Genomic DNA, 18,722 nt, shown 5'->3' on the forward strand with positions numbered 1-18,722 from the left:
GTGATCAGAATTTATTTATACCGACCCATGTACAAAGCATTTGGTAATCACAGTATCAGCTGATGTGTCAGTTCATGTTTTATGTTCCCTGTTCGGCTTTAATTTGGTTATTCATAAAACAGTTCTGCTTTTTTTTAAGTCAATTTAAATGTAACATGTAATTTTGAAAGAAAGGTCTGTATGAACTCAACTACATTCTTACACAGGCAAATATTTTTCACGTGAAATTCATGTTAATCAAGCTTCACATGAAATTCATGTGAAATTCACATGAAATTAACATGATTTTCATGAGAAATTCACTAAACACGAATTTCATGTGAAGGCTCCATTCACCCAAACTTCACGTGAACTCTGTCACTTAGTTAATTTGCTCAATTCAGGTGAAAATCATGTGAAATTCACATGAAAATCACCTGAAATAAATCTGCCTGTGTAATATGGCCCTTTTTTAAGGACTAATGGTAGACTTATAAAAAGTCTGGAATTTAACCTGAAAACAAATATCATGTAAGCATGCTACTGATTTTTGAATTATATCAATGGAGAACTTTCTGACTTAATGAGGGTGATTCCACATAACTGAACAATAATTCAATAGTGAGATGTTTTGTAATTGAATCAGCTCCCATAATTTCATGGGATCCTTTAAAGCATATTTATTGTCTGCTATAATTATTATGTTTACTGCATGTTGAGTCCATGAATTTTGTGGTGTTTACTTTAATGTCACTTTGCCCTTGTCAACTTGTAATTACAACCCATATCTCCTTCTAAACACAAAATAAATAAAGTAAATACCAAAACATGCAAGCTTGAAAAATAAAGTTGAGTACACTTTCAATGAACCTACATTTCATGATCCCAGCTAATGTTAGTATAATTTCAAGGATTTTTCTTCTGAGATTTGGAGAAGTTTTACTGTGATGTTGTTCATGGAGTACCATTATTCATGGTATGTTTAGCTAGGTCAAGCCACATCTTTATTTCTAACAAGGGATATATTTACACACATCAACATTCAAATAAAATCCATGACCTTGAAAAATTTTCAAATTTTGCCAAAACCACCAAAATTGATACTTACTTACGGTATTGTTTTTTGGTTTCTGCATAACTTCATTAAATAAGGAGGGACAGTTTTGTATGAATACATGAATATGGTACCTACCACATGTATAGGATATTGAGAGATATTTTTGTACACCAGGAGGACATGGATTTCCAAACACATATTCCTCAGCTTCTATCACACAGTGGTTACGTCCATGACATCTCTTCATTACTTCTTCTGTTGCCGTTGAGGACTTACAGTCTGAAATACATGAATAAGACCTATAAATATTACAACTCAAAAGGACTGCCACAGTTTTAAGCAAAGATTTTCTGTAACTCTGTTGAATCAGTCTTTTGAACCAGTAGCACTTTTCATTTTAGGGTACTTTTGAATTCAATGATGTGTCAATTTCACATAAATCAGGCAATATATTTGGTGACAGTGTTCACATGGAACTTGTGTGAATTCACCCTTCACATGAATTCCAAGTGAAATTTTCATATGAATATAGGGCATGAGAAGTAAATTTCACTTTAAAATCACAGAATTTTTTTATGTTAATTCCTGCAAATTTCATTGATGGTCATTTCACATGCATTTCATGAGGTCTATTTCAACAACTGTACTAGTCAATATAATAGTCACTTGTTATATATTATGAAATAGATGATAATGAATGTTGGTTTATACCAGATAATGGCAGGTATTACATTTATCTTGTTCTATGTTTTCATTACTTAGATTTTTTTCCTTCATGTAGTTAAAAGATGCTGCAAGACAGACAATAAAGAGATTGTTTGTCTCTCTGTTTCAAGGACATCAGCATGGTTGGCAATATTCCCTGAAGATAGGCTATATCAACATGATGGAATAGTCAGAGATCATAATAAATTCTCCTTCCATCAACAACTTTAACAAGACTTGATAAATGGGTTATTACCCTAAGTGAAGAAAACATTTGTTAAGTTATAGTAGGTCAATTAATTAATTGTTAATTCATCATCATTTTAAATGTGATTAAGAAAACTATGAAGACATGTCATGCACATTAAATTATTCCTAAGGTGTCGTTTTGGCCGTCAATATAAACACATACAGTTCAGGCATCTAAATAACCTCTTAACAGTATTATTATTTCTAAAAAATGATAACCTATTTAACCTTTATTGATAGAATTTAACATTTAAAATCCCAAACTGTCAATCACTCTAACATAATCATTAGATAACTATTGATATAAACTGAAAGGCTGTGAGATAATATACAGATAAATAGTTTTAATGTTATGCAATACTGATATGAATAATATTTATGACAGTGTTTGTAAACAGTGGTATCCAACTTAACACCCAGCTTAATTTCTGCTGAAAATTTAAAATCTATTGCAAGTTATGTATACAGTACATAACTGCTGTGTAGTACCTTTTAATAACGGTTCTGTGTTGAGAGCTAAATACTACTCAAGATTTGTTAGGATCCTGAACTTTTCTATAGTGACCTATAGCGATACACAATGAATAAGCCATATCAGTGTTAAATCTTCAAGTTACATCAGATTTTACAATGCTTCACCTGATAATTGTTCAAATTTTGTCAAAAAAATCTGTAGATACCTTGTAAGTGTTAAGACTTTGTTAGTCTGAATGAAATTTCATAGTACTAACCCTTTTTGTCTTCACTTATACTCAAAACAAGGAAGTGTTTTCAAAGTACATGTACATGTACATTCTTAGAAAATTGATGGTGTGTCAGTTAGTTATTAACCACAATACATACCTGCATAGCCATAACCATTCTTTAAGCACTTTGGTGTATTAGTTGTTGCTCTTCCAAACAACACAGAGTATATTGCAATTCTCCGAGACTTCTGATCGCAGCGAATATTTAGCTGATCATTTTCACATACTGTTACATTCTGAAAATCACCTACAAAATACAAACAAACACAAAGTCAGAAGATTGTCTTTGATAAATAACTTGGATCCATATTGATTTTTTTTTTCATTTCAGTGTAAAGTAGGAAGTGAGACAAATAAATCAGAAATCATGTTATTTTGTTTTTCTTCCAAATCTACTAACTCAGATGGTAACAATATGAAATTTAAACAACCTAGTAACCATGGTAACCAAAAGGACATAAGTCTAACAGCCTCTTAAAACTTCTAAGTTTCAGATGGGAACTTAGTGTAAAATGAGACAACTTGGTATGGCACAGAATAAGTTCAATACATTCCATTCCAAAAATCCAATCCTGATTTTAATGTCTGCCAACTTATTAATTACTGTTAACGAATGACAGATAATTAGACAACTCTGTATCACTGAGCCAAAATCATAAGAATTCCACTTGTACATCAAACAGTAATCACCTTAAATTAGCTAATACCATAAACCAATAGATATCCAAACAGAAGCTACTCATCTTCTTTATTTGTTTGTAATTAGTAACAATAGTAAACAATTGTACAATCTCAGATCATCTAAAGAGATTTTAGTGCCAGCGGATCCATCAAAATAGTTATATCACAGCTGCTATACTCAGACAATGTAAGCAGTGACATCTTCCCACTTCCTCAATCATTAAGTCTAGAACAAGCTATCACAAGTGGTTTTTTCAACAAGCCTTTTCTTCTGAGAATTGAATCTAATATTCATACCTAATAAGAATAGTACGAATCATATATCATATCATTCTGCCCGGTAGCAAACAAAGTATTTGAAAGAAACAGCCTTCCATTGACAATGAATTGACTTCGTGGAAACACCCTTCAACTGAATGCCTAACCCACACATCTGAGACAATTATCAGAGGCAAAAGCTATCACTACTAAAATTTTACTCCAAGAAAGACAATAAGCCTAGATGTATTCATGTCTACATTGTGTATGTGGATAATCTCTGTTTCCCATTGTCCTGTTTTGATTGCCAATTTACTTAGGAAAAATTGCAACACATGTTTACCATATGTTTTTCATATGTTTAGGACCACCATGAAAACATATGAAAAACCTGTTTCTGACTTACAACTACATGTAATTCATGAAAAACAATTAAATAAAAGGCATATGATATTTACATGCTTTCAATAGAATTTCACACTTGAACAGAGTATGGTTTTCATATGATTTCATGTTTTAAAAGCACAGAAACATATTTTACCATACTGGTCCTAAACATATGTTTTCATATGTTTAAAAACATATGAAAACATATGGTACAATTTTTTCTGTGCATATCAAGTGAAAATTGAAAAATTAAGAACAATAACTCCAACTGGAGTTTTACCAACTTCTAACAGTAATGGAATTCTGGCCTAGCTGTAAAGGTCATTGTCAACTGAAAGTTTCATTCAATTTTTTATGGTTTTCAGCATAGATACCAATGGCAACAAAAAAGTGCCAAGTTTTGTGTCGCATGATAAAATCTATTATAAAAAAAATTGTCCTACAACTTGGATCAACAAAAAATTAGTAAGTGCTGCTAAAAAGATCATTTAATAGACAAATGTTTCCAAGCTACATAAGACTGGAAGTCTACCACATCAGTTATCAGACATACCATGGTATAAAGCCATCCAGAGTTCAGTCAACTAACCCAATGACATTATAATGAAACCAGACAGAGAATATTCTGATCAATAAGTCCCTAATGATTACAAATGTATTCTGGTAATTACTACTAATTACTTAACAGGTTGGCTTCCTAACATTACAAAGGAGGTTGTTTACAGTTACAACTTTTATTGTTTGGCTTCAGAGAAAAACTGACTCATTCCGGAATAAGTCAATAGGGCTTGATGCTATAATAGTTGATAAAGTAAAACTGTAGGGTAAGGGGAATGTAAGTACAATGTTTTGTTGCTCAATTAAACAATCAATTATCTAGTAAATATATGGGGCTTAGGTTGCCATACTTGGTGCACACCAGAAAACATCATCTCTTAATTTGTTGATGTCTTTAAAATTCATCTTGTACAATCCTATATTTTGTGACCCTATCTAAATCTGAACATATCCTGTAAAATATGTGTTACAGCACATCTTAACCAGAAGAGTTTCAAAAGTAGTTTTTGCCATTATAGAACATTAAAAGCCATAAAAGAGTAACAGAAGACATTTGTCGCTCTAAATTAGCATTTGCAACTTAAAGAATAGGTCATTCACTGATAATAAACATCAAATTTCATAGGTTCCAATTTCCACTATCCATTTGCTGAAGCCATTTGAAGGACTATCTAAATAAAACATGGTAGCAGATGGAGAAAGATTTGGAGAAGATTATGTAACAAGGATATCAAAGAACCATAGAACAACCAGATGATATAATTATTATACATTTAATGGCTTCTCAATAGCATTATTGTCTGTATAGATATGGAAATCACATCATTTTAGAGGATGGGTAATAATAGTACAGCATCTGTCTTGTTACTACAGGTAATACATCTACTGATCTCAGGCACATATACTGGGGTGATTTTTATACATCTACTGATCTCAGGCACATATACTGGGGAGACTCAGTCACATGTACTGGGAAGACTCAGGTACATATACAGGGGAGATTTTTAAAGTCAGTTTTTGGTTTTGTTGGAATCTGTAAAGATACAGGAATCACCTAAAGCTGGTGGATTTAAAGGCTGGTGATGAGCTAACACCTGATGATACTTAATGAACCAAAGTTCTGGTAAACAACTTCTGATGAAGTCAATTCCTAAACTTAGAATTGGGAAATATGGATTTTTATAAATTATGCAACAACAGAATCATTGTCTACATGTAATCATGAAAATCCTGATTTTATAATAGAGGATGAGTTAGTACTAATTACCGATAAAGACATACAACAAATACAGTCAAATGCATTAGTCCTAGGAAAATTAAATTTCTAACCATTTCTCCAGGCTGAATACCTGCCATGCCAACTAAGATTGGGGAATCATGTATACGGAATAGAGGTCAAATGTATGAACCATGAGAAAACATCATGACACATGCATCTTTATTTCATAACATAAAACCATTTTCTATACAGATACAGGTTCCACATCATGGCGCCAGAATTTTCGAGGATTGGTCACATGATCAGCAATCACAAGAGGATGAGCTAGAAAAGAACTTGCTGTGCCATCAGCCAACTGAATAAAAGTATAATGCAAGTTGTATTCACTTAGAACCAATCTCTAAACCAAAATATTCTAGCAGACAATGTATCTTATATTAAAAGTTTAGATAAGAGAAAAAAGTTTAGAAGAAAGTTCAAAGAACTATTACCATAATCTGATTTTTAACAATCAATAATTTGTAAACCAGACCTGACTATATAAGTTATACTTACTAGGACTACATTTGTATTTGACCTTTAAGTACTTGGAGGTAAACGGACATGGATCTTGTCTGAAGGTTGAGGTACTGGCGAGAACTTGGCAACTCCGTTTATTTTGACATGAATCAAATAAAACCTGAAAAATATATAAAACAATAAATAAAGCGCTGTCAAAATTTTAAAGTTAAATCAACATCATAAACTTCCCACAAGATAATAGAGTAGCAGCCTCATCTTGACTTATATAAATCCTGTGGATTAATCTTTTGATTGACTTTAATCCTACTGGAACTGAAGAAACAGATTTTATGTGGTAAATTGTGATATATTATCAAATTCCATGTGGCACCATGAAGTAAATTCAATTTTCTCTAAACAGTTCTTGAATATAAATTGGAAGCCTTATAATACATCATAGAAACCATCTATTCAATATTTTGATCTTAACTTATCAAAGCACTTAAGTATACTTGTAGCCCAAAGGCATAAAGCTGGTAAGTTAGAACCAGCTTACATTCTTTGAACAACATCTGAGACAATTATAGTAAAGACTTGGACTAAGATCATAATGCTCAAAATTCTGTGACAAAATGTAGCTTTGTCAGGCACCTGCTAAATCTCCAGAACAAACTAAGGTTTAGGTTAAGATAATGATGTCTAAATCTCTTGTATCTTGCTATAAAACCTAGGAAACAATTCAAGACGTAGGAAATATCATAGAAATATAGTACAGACATATAGTACCGCACACAAACACACATCAATGTCTGAAGACACAACATACGTAGATGAAAATATTTATACAACTTGACAAAAGAGATTTGTCAGATCTGCCTTAATTGAAACAATAAAGTAAACAATATCACCTGGAGAAATACCTGGAATTATTGAGATCAAAAGGGTGACACGAATGTGTGATCAAACAGTGGTTATATGGTGTCCACTGTAGGGTACAAGTGTCGAGGAAACACATTGTTTATATCGAATTCAGTGGAATGCATGCATAGAAGGTATTCAATTATGTATTGTATTGTGGTGTACCAACTATGTTTTTAAGCAAGGAATTATAATTGACAAAACCAAATCAAACAATCAAAAATGAAACTATAATCTTCATTTTACAAATGGACCACCAAAATTTAACTTTATGTAGCAATGTGATACATTGGTATGCATTAAAGAAAATATAGTAAAGTCGGCAAAACTCATTTCTGATAAGAAAAATTGATGCATAAATCCTCAGGGATATATTATAGAGCTTTATCTGATATCAAATTATCATATCTGTTGAAATTGTGCATGCTTAAGTGGTTAAAAACATCATAACTTGACACAAGTCAAATCATTTAGGTAAATCTCCAGTCTAGAGATAGAAATCTCAGCATTCCTCCCAGATGTATAAAGTAGAAATTGCAAAATATAAATCTAGTTAATGTATCTTAGTGCAAAAAAATATATACCCAAGTATCAAAACTAAGGGTCAGCCTTGAAATTCAAGTTTGTTCTGTGGGAGCTCTCCCACACCCAGGAGAAAAATGTGTCAACTCTGTAAACATATATAATAAACATCACATAAAAGGCCAAATTAAGTCCTTTTCATTAAAACTTGATGAATAAGATTTAAAGATAACAGTAAAAACCTCAGCTACCATATACCACTGTAAACCTAAGGTATGTATTACTACAAAACAGGTGCAGATAGCTGCAAATTAAAGGTAACACTACTTAGAGAAAATATATAATATGGCTAAATTAGTTAAATTAAGTGTGAACATATTGAATATTATTCATTAGAAAAGAATTCCTACACAAATACAAAGTCATTTCACATAAGGTGCAGTTAAGTTTTATGCTTGTTTATAAGAAGTATTGATTTGGTATGACTTTAAGCTCTTTTACAGGATCAAGAAAATAATTCTTGCAGATTTGTGTTCACTCTACTGAAGTAAAGGGCATATCTTATATACAGTGGGAGCACAAGAGTATGTTTTAAATTTAAACTCTGTGGTATAGATTATTCCATGGTACAGTGGTTGTTTTCTATTTATATAAATGTAACATTTCTGTAGTCAGGAACTGCTTATAGCTTTAGGTTTATAATTCTTAATTGAAGAAAAACAGCCATGATCATTTTACATGAAACTTTAAATCTTCAGGGAATTTAAAATTTTGACTCACACTAACTATGAATTATGCTTCTAAATGATGCAGACTTTTTCCTGTTGTGATACCAGCGGGTATAATGTCAAAAAAAAAGAGAGAAAACTTTTAAAAATGCACATAAATAATGTGAAAATCTGGCAATATAAATGGATCATGTCAAAAAGAATTGAAAAATATCAAGTTAAAAAACTCAATGCTTGTAAAGAGTATGTGCAAGGACACAAGCACCTGTTGCTAATGCCCCCTCTTTCCCCTACCTATTTGGCTTGAACTAAGTGGAACATGAATATAGAATTTACCCCTAGTAAAATCAAAACAAACACATGACCAGAACTTTACTATTACGAAATAAATACACAAGAAATATATGCACAAATACCTTAACCTGAAAGTCTGTATCAAGAAGGAAATATCTCAGAATGATATACAACAAAAAATTTCCTTTAGTGAGTATGTATGAAACTATAACCAGCAACACCAATGGTGAAAGCAAGTCTAGGAGTGGTTCTTCACTCTGTTCTTCCATCAGTCCATCTGTCATATAATATATACATTGTTGTGTATATATGTCTTTTTAACTATGTAATATGTAGTATATGAGAATAAAGTTCATCATCATCGTCAGCCTGTATGTCCTTCAAGCTTGGGGGTACTTGCTTTGTCTAATTTATAACTAAAAAAAGTACTGATTATACAAGCTTTGCAGAGTGACTATATATGCTTTACAGATGCTATTATGGAGAAATCTGGCAAATTTATTTCAACACAATCGCATGATGAACTTAACCATACATATTGAAGATGTGTACCTCTTATTATGGAAAATTTGATCAATATTTAATACAATTCATTTATCTTTTGAACCTGGCCATTTTTTTCAGCAGTATATGCTATTTTAAGCACATGCACATACAAGTACTTAAGATAATTTGTTGCATCTACTAAAATTATTCTACTCGGTTAGTGTCTATGCATTTATGAAAGATATTTATGCACAGAAATATATAGGATGATCATGCAGGTCCAGTTATGTTATAGGTGGTGTTTTACTATACTTCCATGAGTTTCAATTCCTACTGGGTTTACTCTAAAGTTTGTGTACATACTAGGAATTATGAAAACAATTTTGAAAATTTGATCTGAATCTTGTGGAACCATTTCCAGACTGAAGTTATCTGAGAGGAACATTAAATACAAATTAAATAAAACACTTAGCAAAGTACTGAAGCTTCAAATAAAACTTTCTGGATGAATTTCAGCCCAAATTTTATTAACAATTTGCAAACATTCCGAAGAAGATTGTTGGTGATTTTTTTTTTTCAGTAGGTAGATGTGCTATATTCCCTTTTGTTACATACTAAGAATCTCAAATCATTTTAAAGGGTTGCTGAACAATCAGAAAGTTCAAGGTTAAGACAGACCATACTCTCTTTGTTATGCTCATCTAATTTCACCAATTAGCATAAAGCATATCATTTTGACACTATAATAGACAGAATGGTCATTCCCCTGCCAGAAACATTTAATCCTGAAACTGAATGGTGACTCTAACATGAAGGTAACTACCATCTGGAAAGAGACACTGACAAGAGGTTATCTGATAGACTGACCAGGCAAGTTTATTTATTGTCTGGCAGGAATGTTAATTCACTAGGATAGAGGGCCACAAGTGCATAAATATGTACAGTAATTATAAATATTCTACTTTAATCAGTTAAATATCATTTGCTAAATGAATGCACTCTTTCTAATGATAAATATTCATTATCCATTTTTCATATAAAGCAAAAGGTAAAATGATAAGACAGTTGATAACTTTTCATGCTACATGTACTCCATCTCCCAGTCAGTGTTGCAATTTAAAAGTAAAATAAGTCAGAACTTCTAAGAACAACCTTTTATCATAATTAGCTTCCACAGTATAGGGTGGTATTTAACCCTATTTGAACCCAGTATTTACAATGTCCTACAGAGTGCTTTATACAATTTTCAAATAAACTTAAAGAAAGTGAAGAATTTTAAAGACTAATACAAACACAGAGAACTGTACATACCTGTACGATTAAGGTAAACACAAGCCATTTGACGACATAATCCCAGATTTTATCAACCATCCTTCTTAAAAAACCACTTATCTCTAAACTGTCATTGATTAAAGAATATTCATTTTACATGCTGTTGAAAATTCACCTTCTAATTATAGTAACATTCTATTAAAAGAATCAGAACTCCTTCAAAAACATCATGCTGGATTGGCTACATTGTAACCCTTGCAATAATACCAATGATTAGAAGATAATCCTTGTTTATAATCTTGCACAACTTGAAGTCATCATAGACAGACAAACCAAATCAGTGTTCTATAAACATGCCGTTTTCTTGAATTGTTTACATGGCCATTAGGTACTCAGCAAAGCTTTTTCTGATCTGTTAAGTTTCCTTTGTGTTGAAATCAATCATTTATGCAGACACTTAGTAGTTTTTAAATCGGAACAGAATTTTAATATTATGTCCAATGTCAATGTCACCAGTTATTATGGGTGATCAAATCAATTAATGAATGACTTTAGTAACCAAGGTAACCAAAGGTAAAAATATTTTTCAAGATCATAAAACCTGGACCATCTGCATTGAAAAATCTATAATTAAAGTCAGGAGAAAACTGTATCATTAACAATTCATGTATAAAAATTAGAGAGCCACAAATAGATGGTTAATCCATATTCAAAATCCTCACATTTTTCTTCAATTTAAAATCTGTCCTCTGTTTTTTTAAAAAAAGGTTGCAAATAATTTCAGCAGCTTTAAAAAGTACCTGCATGCTCACATTAACCGTTCAACTTAACTCAATATTATAACTGTATCGGAGAATCACAATCCTCTGCCACAGCCAGTACTGACAGACAACACTATTAGCTCTGGAATGATATCTCTCATGTCAAATGCTAATATTATGGAATTTCAATACAGAATCTGACTCACAAAATTGTCACTTTCTCAAGCTCCTTTGAACACACATTAATCTTTTCCAGCAAAAAAAATTCTGCTATTGATTCCTCAGTAATGCACGTCAGAATGTGTAACAGGATTGCATGATCTATATATTTTTCATGTCCATTACATGAAAGCAGGCATATCTATTCAATGAAACAATTCATTCAACAAAGAAAAAATGGTTGAAATTAGATCATAGAAATGTACTTTAAATATCAGTTAAAGTAATACTGTTGTCTGAATGTGTCATTAAATTACAAGAATCTTGATAATTAATCTCCTCTAGTCTAAGATAAGGTATAAATCACCTTCACAATTAATTGTCCATTTACTTTACAATTAATTGCCTTTGAGTTAATTACAGTGGTAATGTAATAGTTCAAACCAATGCATTACTATTCAATAATCCCTCCTCAAGTAAAAACTCTGGCACAACATATCTGTGTCCTGAAGTTATAACTGATTATGACTGTATTTAGCACGCATAGGACATCTCCTGGAGTTTGTATGGCTGCTTATGACAAGTGATGAATGTCATACATGTAATACATGTATTACTCACTGCATCTAACATAAAATCATCTGTTGGGAAACAAAACCATGTACAGCACTCTGATCCATCCAGAGTCAGATGACCTTTCATTTAACCTGTGATCCTCTGTGTCCTGAAAGATGATCCAAAGAACATAGCAGAAGGTGTTAATTCCCTTGTCATGCCCAAGATAATTACACACCTCTGACCATCCTTCACCTTGATTCACACCCTCGCCAGATTAATTATAACCAGACCCAGTGGAATGTCCTGGGATAAATGACTTCCTGTCCATGTATCAAAAGTCCATTCATAAAAACTCACACAGATTTAAATGTCCTTTTTTGTGTAGTAAGTGATAAAACTATGTAGAATGGGAAACCCATATAAGACCAGTTCTTAATGTAGATGTGATCCAAACACTACTCAAGGTCTTATATGTTCTGATAAGAATTTAATAAAATCACTCAAAAAAACACAGTCAAATAGTATTTTATTTTTTATACATAGTGGAGCCATGTTAATTCTCTTGTCTCCTTTAAGTGAAAACATTCAACTTGTGGTCAGTTTAAGTGACAATGGCACCCAAGGCAAGAATAGTAATGTAAAATCCTTAACGGAAGATAACAAAATGTAATTTAAAACATTTGCTTATCAAGTCAATCCTATTATAGAAAACAATTACTTCACAACAGGAATAGTTCACCAAGTTTTGTAAACCATTTTTTTATTCCTCTCCTATTATAATTGACAGAAGGTATGAATAAAAAATGTCACATTTCATTTTATCTGTATTTTTTGTTTTATAATCAATAACCTCAAATCACCCTTAAGCTCTTTAATATTATCTAGATCATTAGATTATCTTTGTCAGGTGTTTGATAAATTTAGGAAAAAATACTAGAAAGTGGACAAAATTACTCTGAAGGATCATAAATGCCACTTTGTTATGAAACCATATTTTTCTGCTGAAAAAAAAAATCAAAATTTTAAAGGAAATGAAGCATAAAACCTTGTGATTTTCAGTAGATTCATTTAATAAGCAATTAGTTAGGCTATGAAATGATACACTTGTTTACAAAGTGAGTCAATAATAATATTGTTGATACCTATTGATATGACCCTGTACCTGCTACCCTGACATTGTAGTAGTGTGGGTGTTTACTCACATAATTATAAACACTAACTGTACTTAGCAGAATTTTCTGATCAGATTTATTTACATTTTTTTGCAACTATGTTTTTTTGTATTTCATAAAAAAAGATCACATGATTATAGACTATGCAAAACATTGAACAGAAAGATTTGGTTTGGTTTATGTAACTTTATTTTTTTTCACAGCTCCATGTACATACTATAGAAAATCTATAATTACTGACTCGATTACTGAAATACAAATCTACTATGCCATTTTCAAACTGTCTGTTTTTAAGCACTCATTTTTTTCCTTCAGGAGAATAATATATCTGGAATTCCCAAGCTAAGGATTTTTCAGCCCTAATGATTCTTCTGTAATCAGAGGTTGTCTATTTCAATTTCCTTTCCACCAAAGCATGTGATATTAAGATGCTGGTCAGAATATTAATATTGGAATACTTTCCTTAATTACTTTCTTTGACTGGTGTTAATTAGCTTGGAATTATATTATATAATTATTAAAGTATGATGTGCATTTTTAGTAAAAAAAGCTAAATGAAGAAAAACAAACAATAAAACTAGGGTAAAAAATGTAAAATATTGTTAGTTTCCCTTCTTGTACTTACCCAAGTACTAAAGAAAACAATTATTACAATTTCTTCTGTAAATATTTGTTTATTGCTATCAATTTCTGTGAAATAAATGCTGATTCTTTTTAAAATTATCAACACTAGAAACAAGAAAGTCCCCTCAAACATCTTTCAAAACCATATAGGATAAGTCAAGGACAGAAAACAGATAATTTATCATATTTGCCTAGAAAATTGATATGCCTAGGCCAACTTGAAAAATAAATCATGTAAGCATATCCAATTAACTACTCATGCAAATATTCAACCACATTATTTTTATTTATCCACACAATCCCATTTTTTTTATAAATGGGTGAAAAGAATCATCAAAACATCAACATATAATACTTTATTTTTGTGGCATAAAGTTTCATAAAAATCTATCAAAAGTTTCATCAAAATCTATCAAAAGTTTCATCAAAATCTATTGAATGAATTTTGAAATGCAATCCAATTTCTCAACATGTAAATCCCCTATATCAAGCACTGGAAATAGTTATCCTGTATTATGCACAACTAAATGGAATGCTAAATTTCATTTTAATGAAGTAAATAATTAAAAAAAAATACAACTAGACTAAAATGTAAAGAAATTATCAGACAGACAGACACAAAGAGCTATTCCTATACCCAAACATGTTTATAACCAGATTATAGCTCACAACTTGAGGAGATTTATTCAATGCTTGTAAATACTGTTTTTATTTTACAATAAAACTAAAACTATCCATCTAAAACTGATAGTACAGTGAGACATTTCTCAACCAAACCTTGACTAATCTGAAAACCTGTATAAACCAGATACTTTTCAAAGTTCCTTAGTAAACCAAACAACTGTCTAAATGGATCCAAAAGTTCTGATAGATTTCACTGTATAAGAAAAAAAATCATTAAAATACCTTATGCATGTGGCAAAACAACAGACAACTCCAATTTTTTACAACACTAATAGTTAACAAAGGTCGCTGAGTTCATGGTAACACCCTCAATAAACCTTGTGCATAAATACTGTACTAAAACAAATGGTATTAAGATCACATGACCTCAGGATCAAGGTGTACCCCAAGTTTGACCTCATTGACCTAAACATGACTTAAAACATAGAGGAAATTAATAGATTGTACAGAATAGGATGATTTAATTTGACAGCCAGAGATATGTATTGCACTTTTATCAAAAGTATGTCTAACATCCAACATAAAAAAATTCTTCTATGTAAAGGTAACAGGTGCAGTAATTCGTAAACAACCAGATTGCAAAATTTAATATCAAATGCAAGAGAGGACAGAAACAGTACATAGGAAAACAGGATTGCTAATACACCTACTGCTTTTTGTTTTGATACCAATAGTTTGTTTTCAGATTTGCCTTAACAGACTCTTCTCATACCCTCTCATATTTGTACTCTATTCTCCCTCCATCACCATCACACCTAGGACACTTTCCCTTCATTGCTTTCTTGTCACTCCATCTCCTCCCCACCACACACACACCTAGGATACTTCTCCTTTCATTACTCTCTTGTCCCTCAACCACCATCTTACCTGAATACTTCCCTTTCATTGCTTTCTTATCCTCCACCCCTCACACCTAGGATACTTCTTTCATGACTCTTTTGTCCCTCCACCACCCTCACACCTAAGATACTTCTCAATTCATTACTCTTTTGTCCTTCCACCACCCTCACATTTAAAATATTTCTCTTTTCTTCAATTATTTGTCCTTCAACCATCCTCACACCTAGGATTCTTCTCCTTTCATTACTCTTATATCCTTTCACAATCCTCACACTTAGGATACTTCTCCTTTCATTACCCTTATATCCTTTCACCATCCTCACACCTAGGATCCTTCTCCTATCATTACTCTTTTGTCCTTTCACCATCCTCACACCTAGGATACTTCTCCTTCCTTCATGTATTGGTCCTTCCACCACCCTCACTTCTACAATACTTCTCCCTTCTTGTTTCACTTATACTTTAATCTCCCATACATATAAAATACTTCTCATCTTCATTCAATTGTCCTTCCACCACCCTACCACCTACAACACTTCTTCTTCCTTTATTCACTTGTCATTCCACTAGCCTCACACATACAATACTTCTCCTTTCCTTATTGACTGGTCCTTCCACCACCCTCACACCTATGATACTTCTCCTTTCTTTATTCACTTATACTTCAATCTCCCCAACACATAGAATACTTCTCTTTTTTCTTCATTTGTCCTCCCAACACCCTCACACACACTTCATTCACTTGTCCTTCCACTACCTTCACACCTACAATACTTCTCCTTTCTTTATTCACTTATCCTTCCACTACCCTTACAACTTTACCTAATTGGGGAAGGCCATTTGATTCTAATGGGTGCCTAGCAGCTTTGGTTGTAGAAGAATATCTATTTTCAAAAAATTGTGAATCAGTAAATTTATTTTCAAATGCTATATGGCTAGATAGTCCATTTTAGATATTTTTATTATGTTTTAGTTAGTGGAGACCAGAACAATAATTGACAATCCTTTTCAAGCCAAAATATTTATTCAGAAAAACTGCCAACCTAACCCTTCCTCAAAATCAATTGATAGTCTCCATAAACCAAACATTATAGTCCATTGTTTGTCATTGTTTTTTTTAAAGTTCATTGTTATTCATTTTACGTTTTTTTTTCTATGGATTAAGTCAATATTTTGTCTTTAATGAATAGTTTCACATTCATTGAGGCCTTTTACAGCTTGCTTTCTTGTATGGGTATTGCCCATCATTGAAGACCGTGTGGTGACCTGTAGAAGTTTTATGGTATGGGTATTGCCTATCATTGAAGACCGTGTGGTGAGCTGTAGAAGTAATTGTTCGTTGCTTGGCTTTTGGTGGATGATTGTCCCATTGGCAATCATACCACATCTCCTATCTTTATATCATATACACAAAATTCTCTTTTCATCAGCAGGAACTTACAGCTATTAAGTGATTTACAACAATTTAATTCAATACAGCAGATTATAATGACAAATACATCAATCATCAAATACAACAATAATATATGTCAAACTATTTCTTCCAGGTGTGGGAAAATACTTCCATGACTTTCTTAATATTTGCAATGAAAAAAAAAAACACCAATATTTCAAATTGACTATTTGAACATGAAATATATTACCTAACATGAAAGTAACTTCACAGTGTTGGGACTACAAATAAATAACTTCATTATAAAATTTTTAATGGCATACTTGTTTCAAAAAGCTCTCTCTTTTTTATCTGTCAATGAATTGTTTGGACATAGTAGAAATACTTTAAGAGGCTCACACCATATTACATCCATTCATTGTCATTAGACAATATTAAATACAACACAACTACAGTAGTAATACCAAACATGTAACCTTCAACTAAGTTCCTTTTAGAATCTTTACTCTAGATCTGTTTTTTTTTAAATCAATATAAAAATAAATTGTGTCTTTTTAAAAGTGAAGTATCATTTATCAGCCAGAGTGAGAAAACCAAGTTTGAAGTGAGGCAATTTATTTACAACAGGACTACATACCAGTTTTAGAACTGTTAAGAGCCAGAGTGAGAAAACCAAGTTTGAAGTGAGGCAATTTATTTACACCAGGGCTACACAGCAGTTATAGACCTATTAAAAGATCAGTTTGGAGTGCTTGGGAGAAATCTTTATAGAGTTTTATTATGTTTATTCAAGGTAATAAAAATTTCCATTTGAACATTCCTCAGATATAACATTGAAAGCATCCTTGGTTTTTTCTCTGATGTGGAAACTTCCCAGTTACAATCCATATGAGGCATAGGGCCCAGACTTTCACCTTTGTCTAATTAACATCCTAGAAAAACTTAAAACCATCCTTTTAATCAGTAATTTTACATTTTCATAACATTTTATCTCCTCACTTGTGACAATATAACCTTTCACACAAGAGCACAAAGGAGTGATATCTTTTCCCACTTAATGACAACCCAATCTCATGTTTCATACCAAACACTTAATGACAACCCAATCTCATGTTTCAATGGGTCATTCTTAAATGAGCCATGACCCTGGAAAACTGGGTATTACAACAAATATGACAGAGAACCAACTCCACGAGCCCAGTACCATCCTAATTCCATTTAATAACACTGATCTTTTGATCTAATCTAACTTCATAAATTATTTCATATGAAAATTGTAATAATTCTGTGTCATAATAATACCACCCTTCATCATCTGTCAAGGCTGTACTAAGGTCTGCTAAAAACTTCTACAGAATAGGAATAACGATCATCTAATACAAACAACTTCAAGTATTTTTGTTGACAAAAATTTCAAACGGATGATAAATTCCTTTTTGCAGTTCAGGAATTCATGTTGACAAAATATCAAAATAGTATTATATCAATTTACATATAAAATTGTTATGTAATGGTAGAAATTTCAATTAAATTTCTCAAAATTTTAATGAAGTAATTTGAACTGAAATATCCTATATCATACATCATTCTTGAAACATACAAGACAACATTCAGTATGCTGAGTAGATAGATAAAATAGACAACTAAGGTCTCAAAGAACTCTTCAAATTTTCTGCATTTTTTATTTCACCAATATTGAAGTTAATCAAGTGCATAACTTGCATTGATTGAAATAACATCCCAACCTGACAGACTAAAGTAATCATGTAAAGAATAATTCAAATACATAGAGCCAAGATTGAACATCAGCTGGACATGTAACACAATGTAATAGGATATAAGAAAAGTCATTAAACAGGAAGTTGATGTTGCCCAGGTCTGACATTGTATTCTAGGATATATTTGTTTTCCAAAAAAGCTTTGCCCAGGTCTGAAATTGTATGCTATGATATTTTTTTCCAAAAAAGCTTT

The 18,722-nt window shown here is 31.9% G+C and overlaps 1 protein-coding gene and 1 long non-coding RNA gene across 3 annotated transcripts in view; one reads left to right on the top strand and one right to left on the bottom strand.

Moving 5' to 3' along the window:
* Positions 1 to 18,722, bottom strand: part of LOC148615196 (uncharacterized) — a 47,229-nt gene that overhangs the window by 12,029 nt on the left and 16,478 nt on the right. The window contains exons 1-4 of one of the 2 annotated variants that reach the window (XM_088589868.1): positions 10,600 to 11,433; positions 6,395 to 6,518; positions 2,834 to 2,983; positions 1,172 to 1,315 (exon numbers count right to left, since the gene is read on the bottom strand). In XM_088589868.1, coding sequence (XP_088445994.1) covers positions 1,172 to 1,315; positions 2,834 to 2,983; positions 6,395 to 6,518; positions 10,600 to 10,659 — 478 coding nt within the window. In that variant the 5' untranslated portion in view covers positions 10,660 to 11,433. Of the gene's footprint in view, positions 1 to 1,171; positions 1,316 to 2,833; positions 2,984 to 6,394; positions 6,519 to 10,599; positions 11,434 to 18,722 lie in introns of those variants that run through there. The other variant, XM_088589867.1, reaches the window with a different exon arrangement.
* LOC148615197 (uncharacterized) lies at positions 4,840 to 6,359 on the top strand. Its single transcript, XR_015923217.1, has 3 exons — positions 4,840 to 4,897; positions 5,246 to 5,603; positions 6,092 to 6,359. It is a non-coding gene; the product is annotated as an uncharacterized LOC148615197 (long non-coding RNA).

The sequence above is a fragment of the Perna viridis genome, chromosome 6 (genome assembly GCF_037379345.1).
Source record: "Perna viridis isolate PV_CMFRI_1.1 ecotype Kerala chromosome 6, ASM3737934v1, whole genome shotgun sequence".
NCBI lineage: Eukaryota > Metazoa > Mollusca > Bivalvia > Mytilida > Mytilidae > Perna > Perna viridis.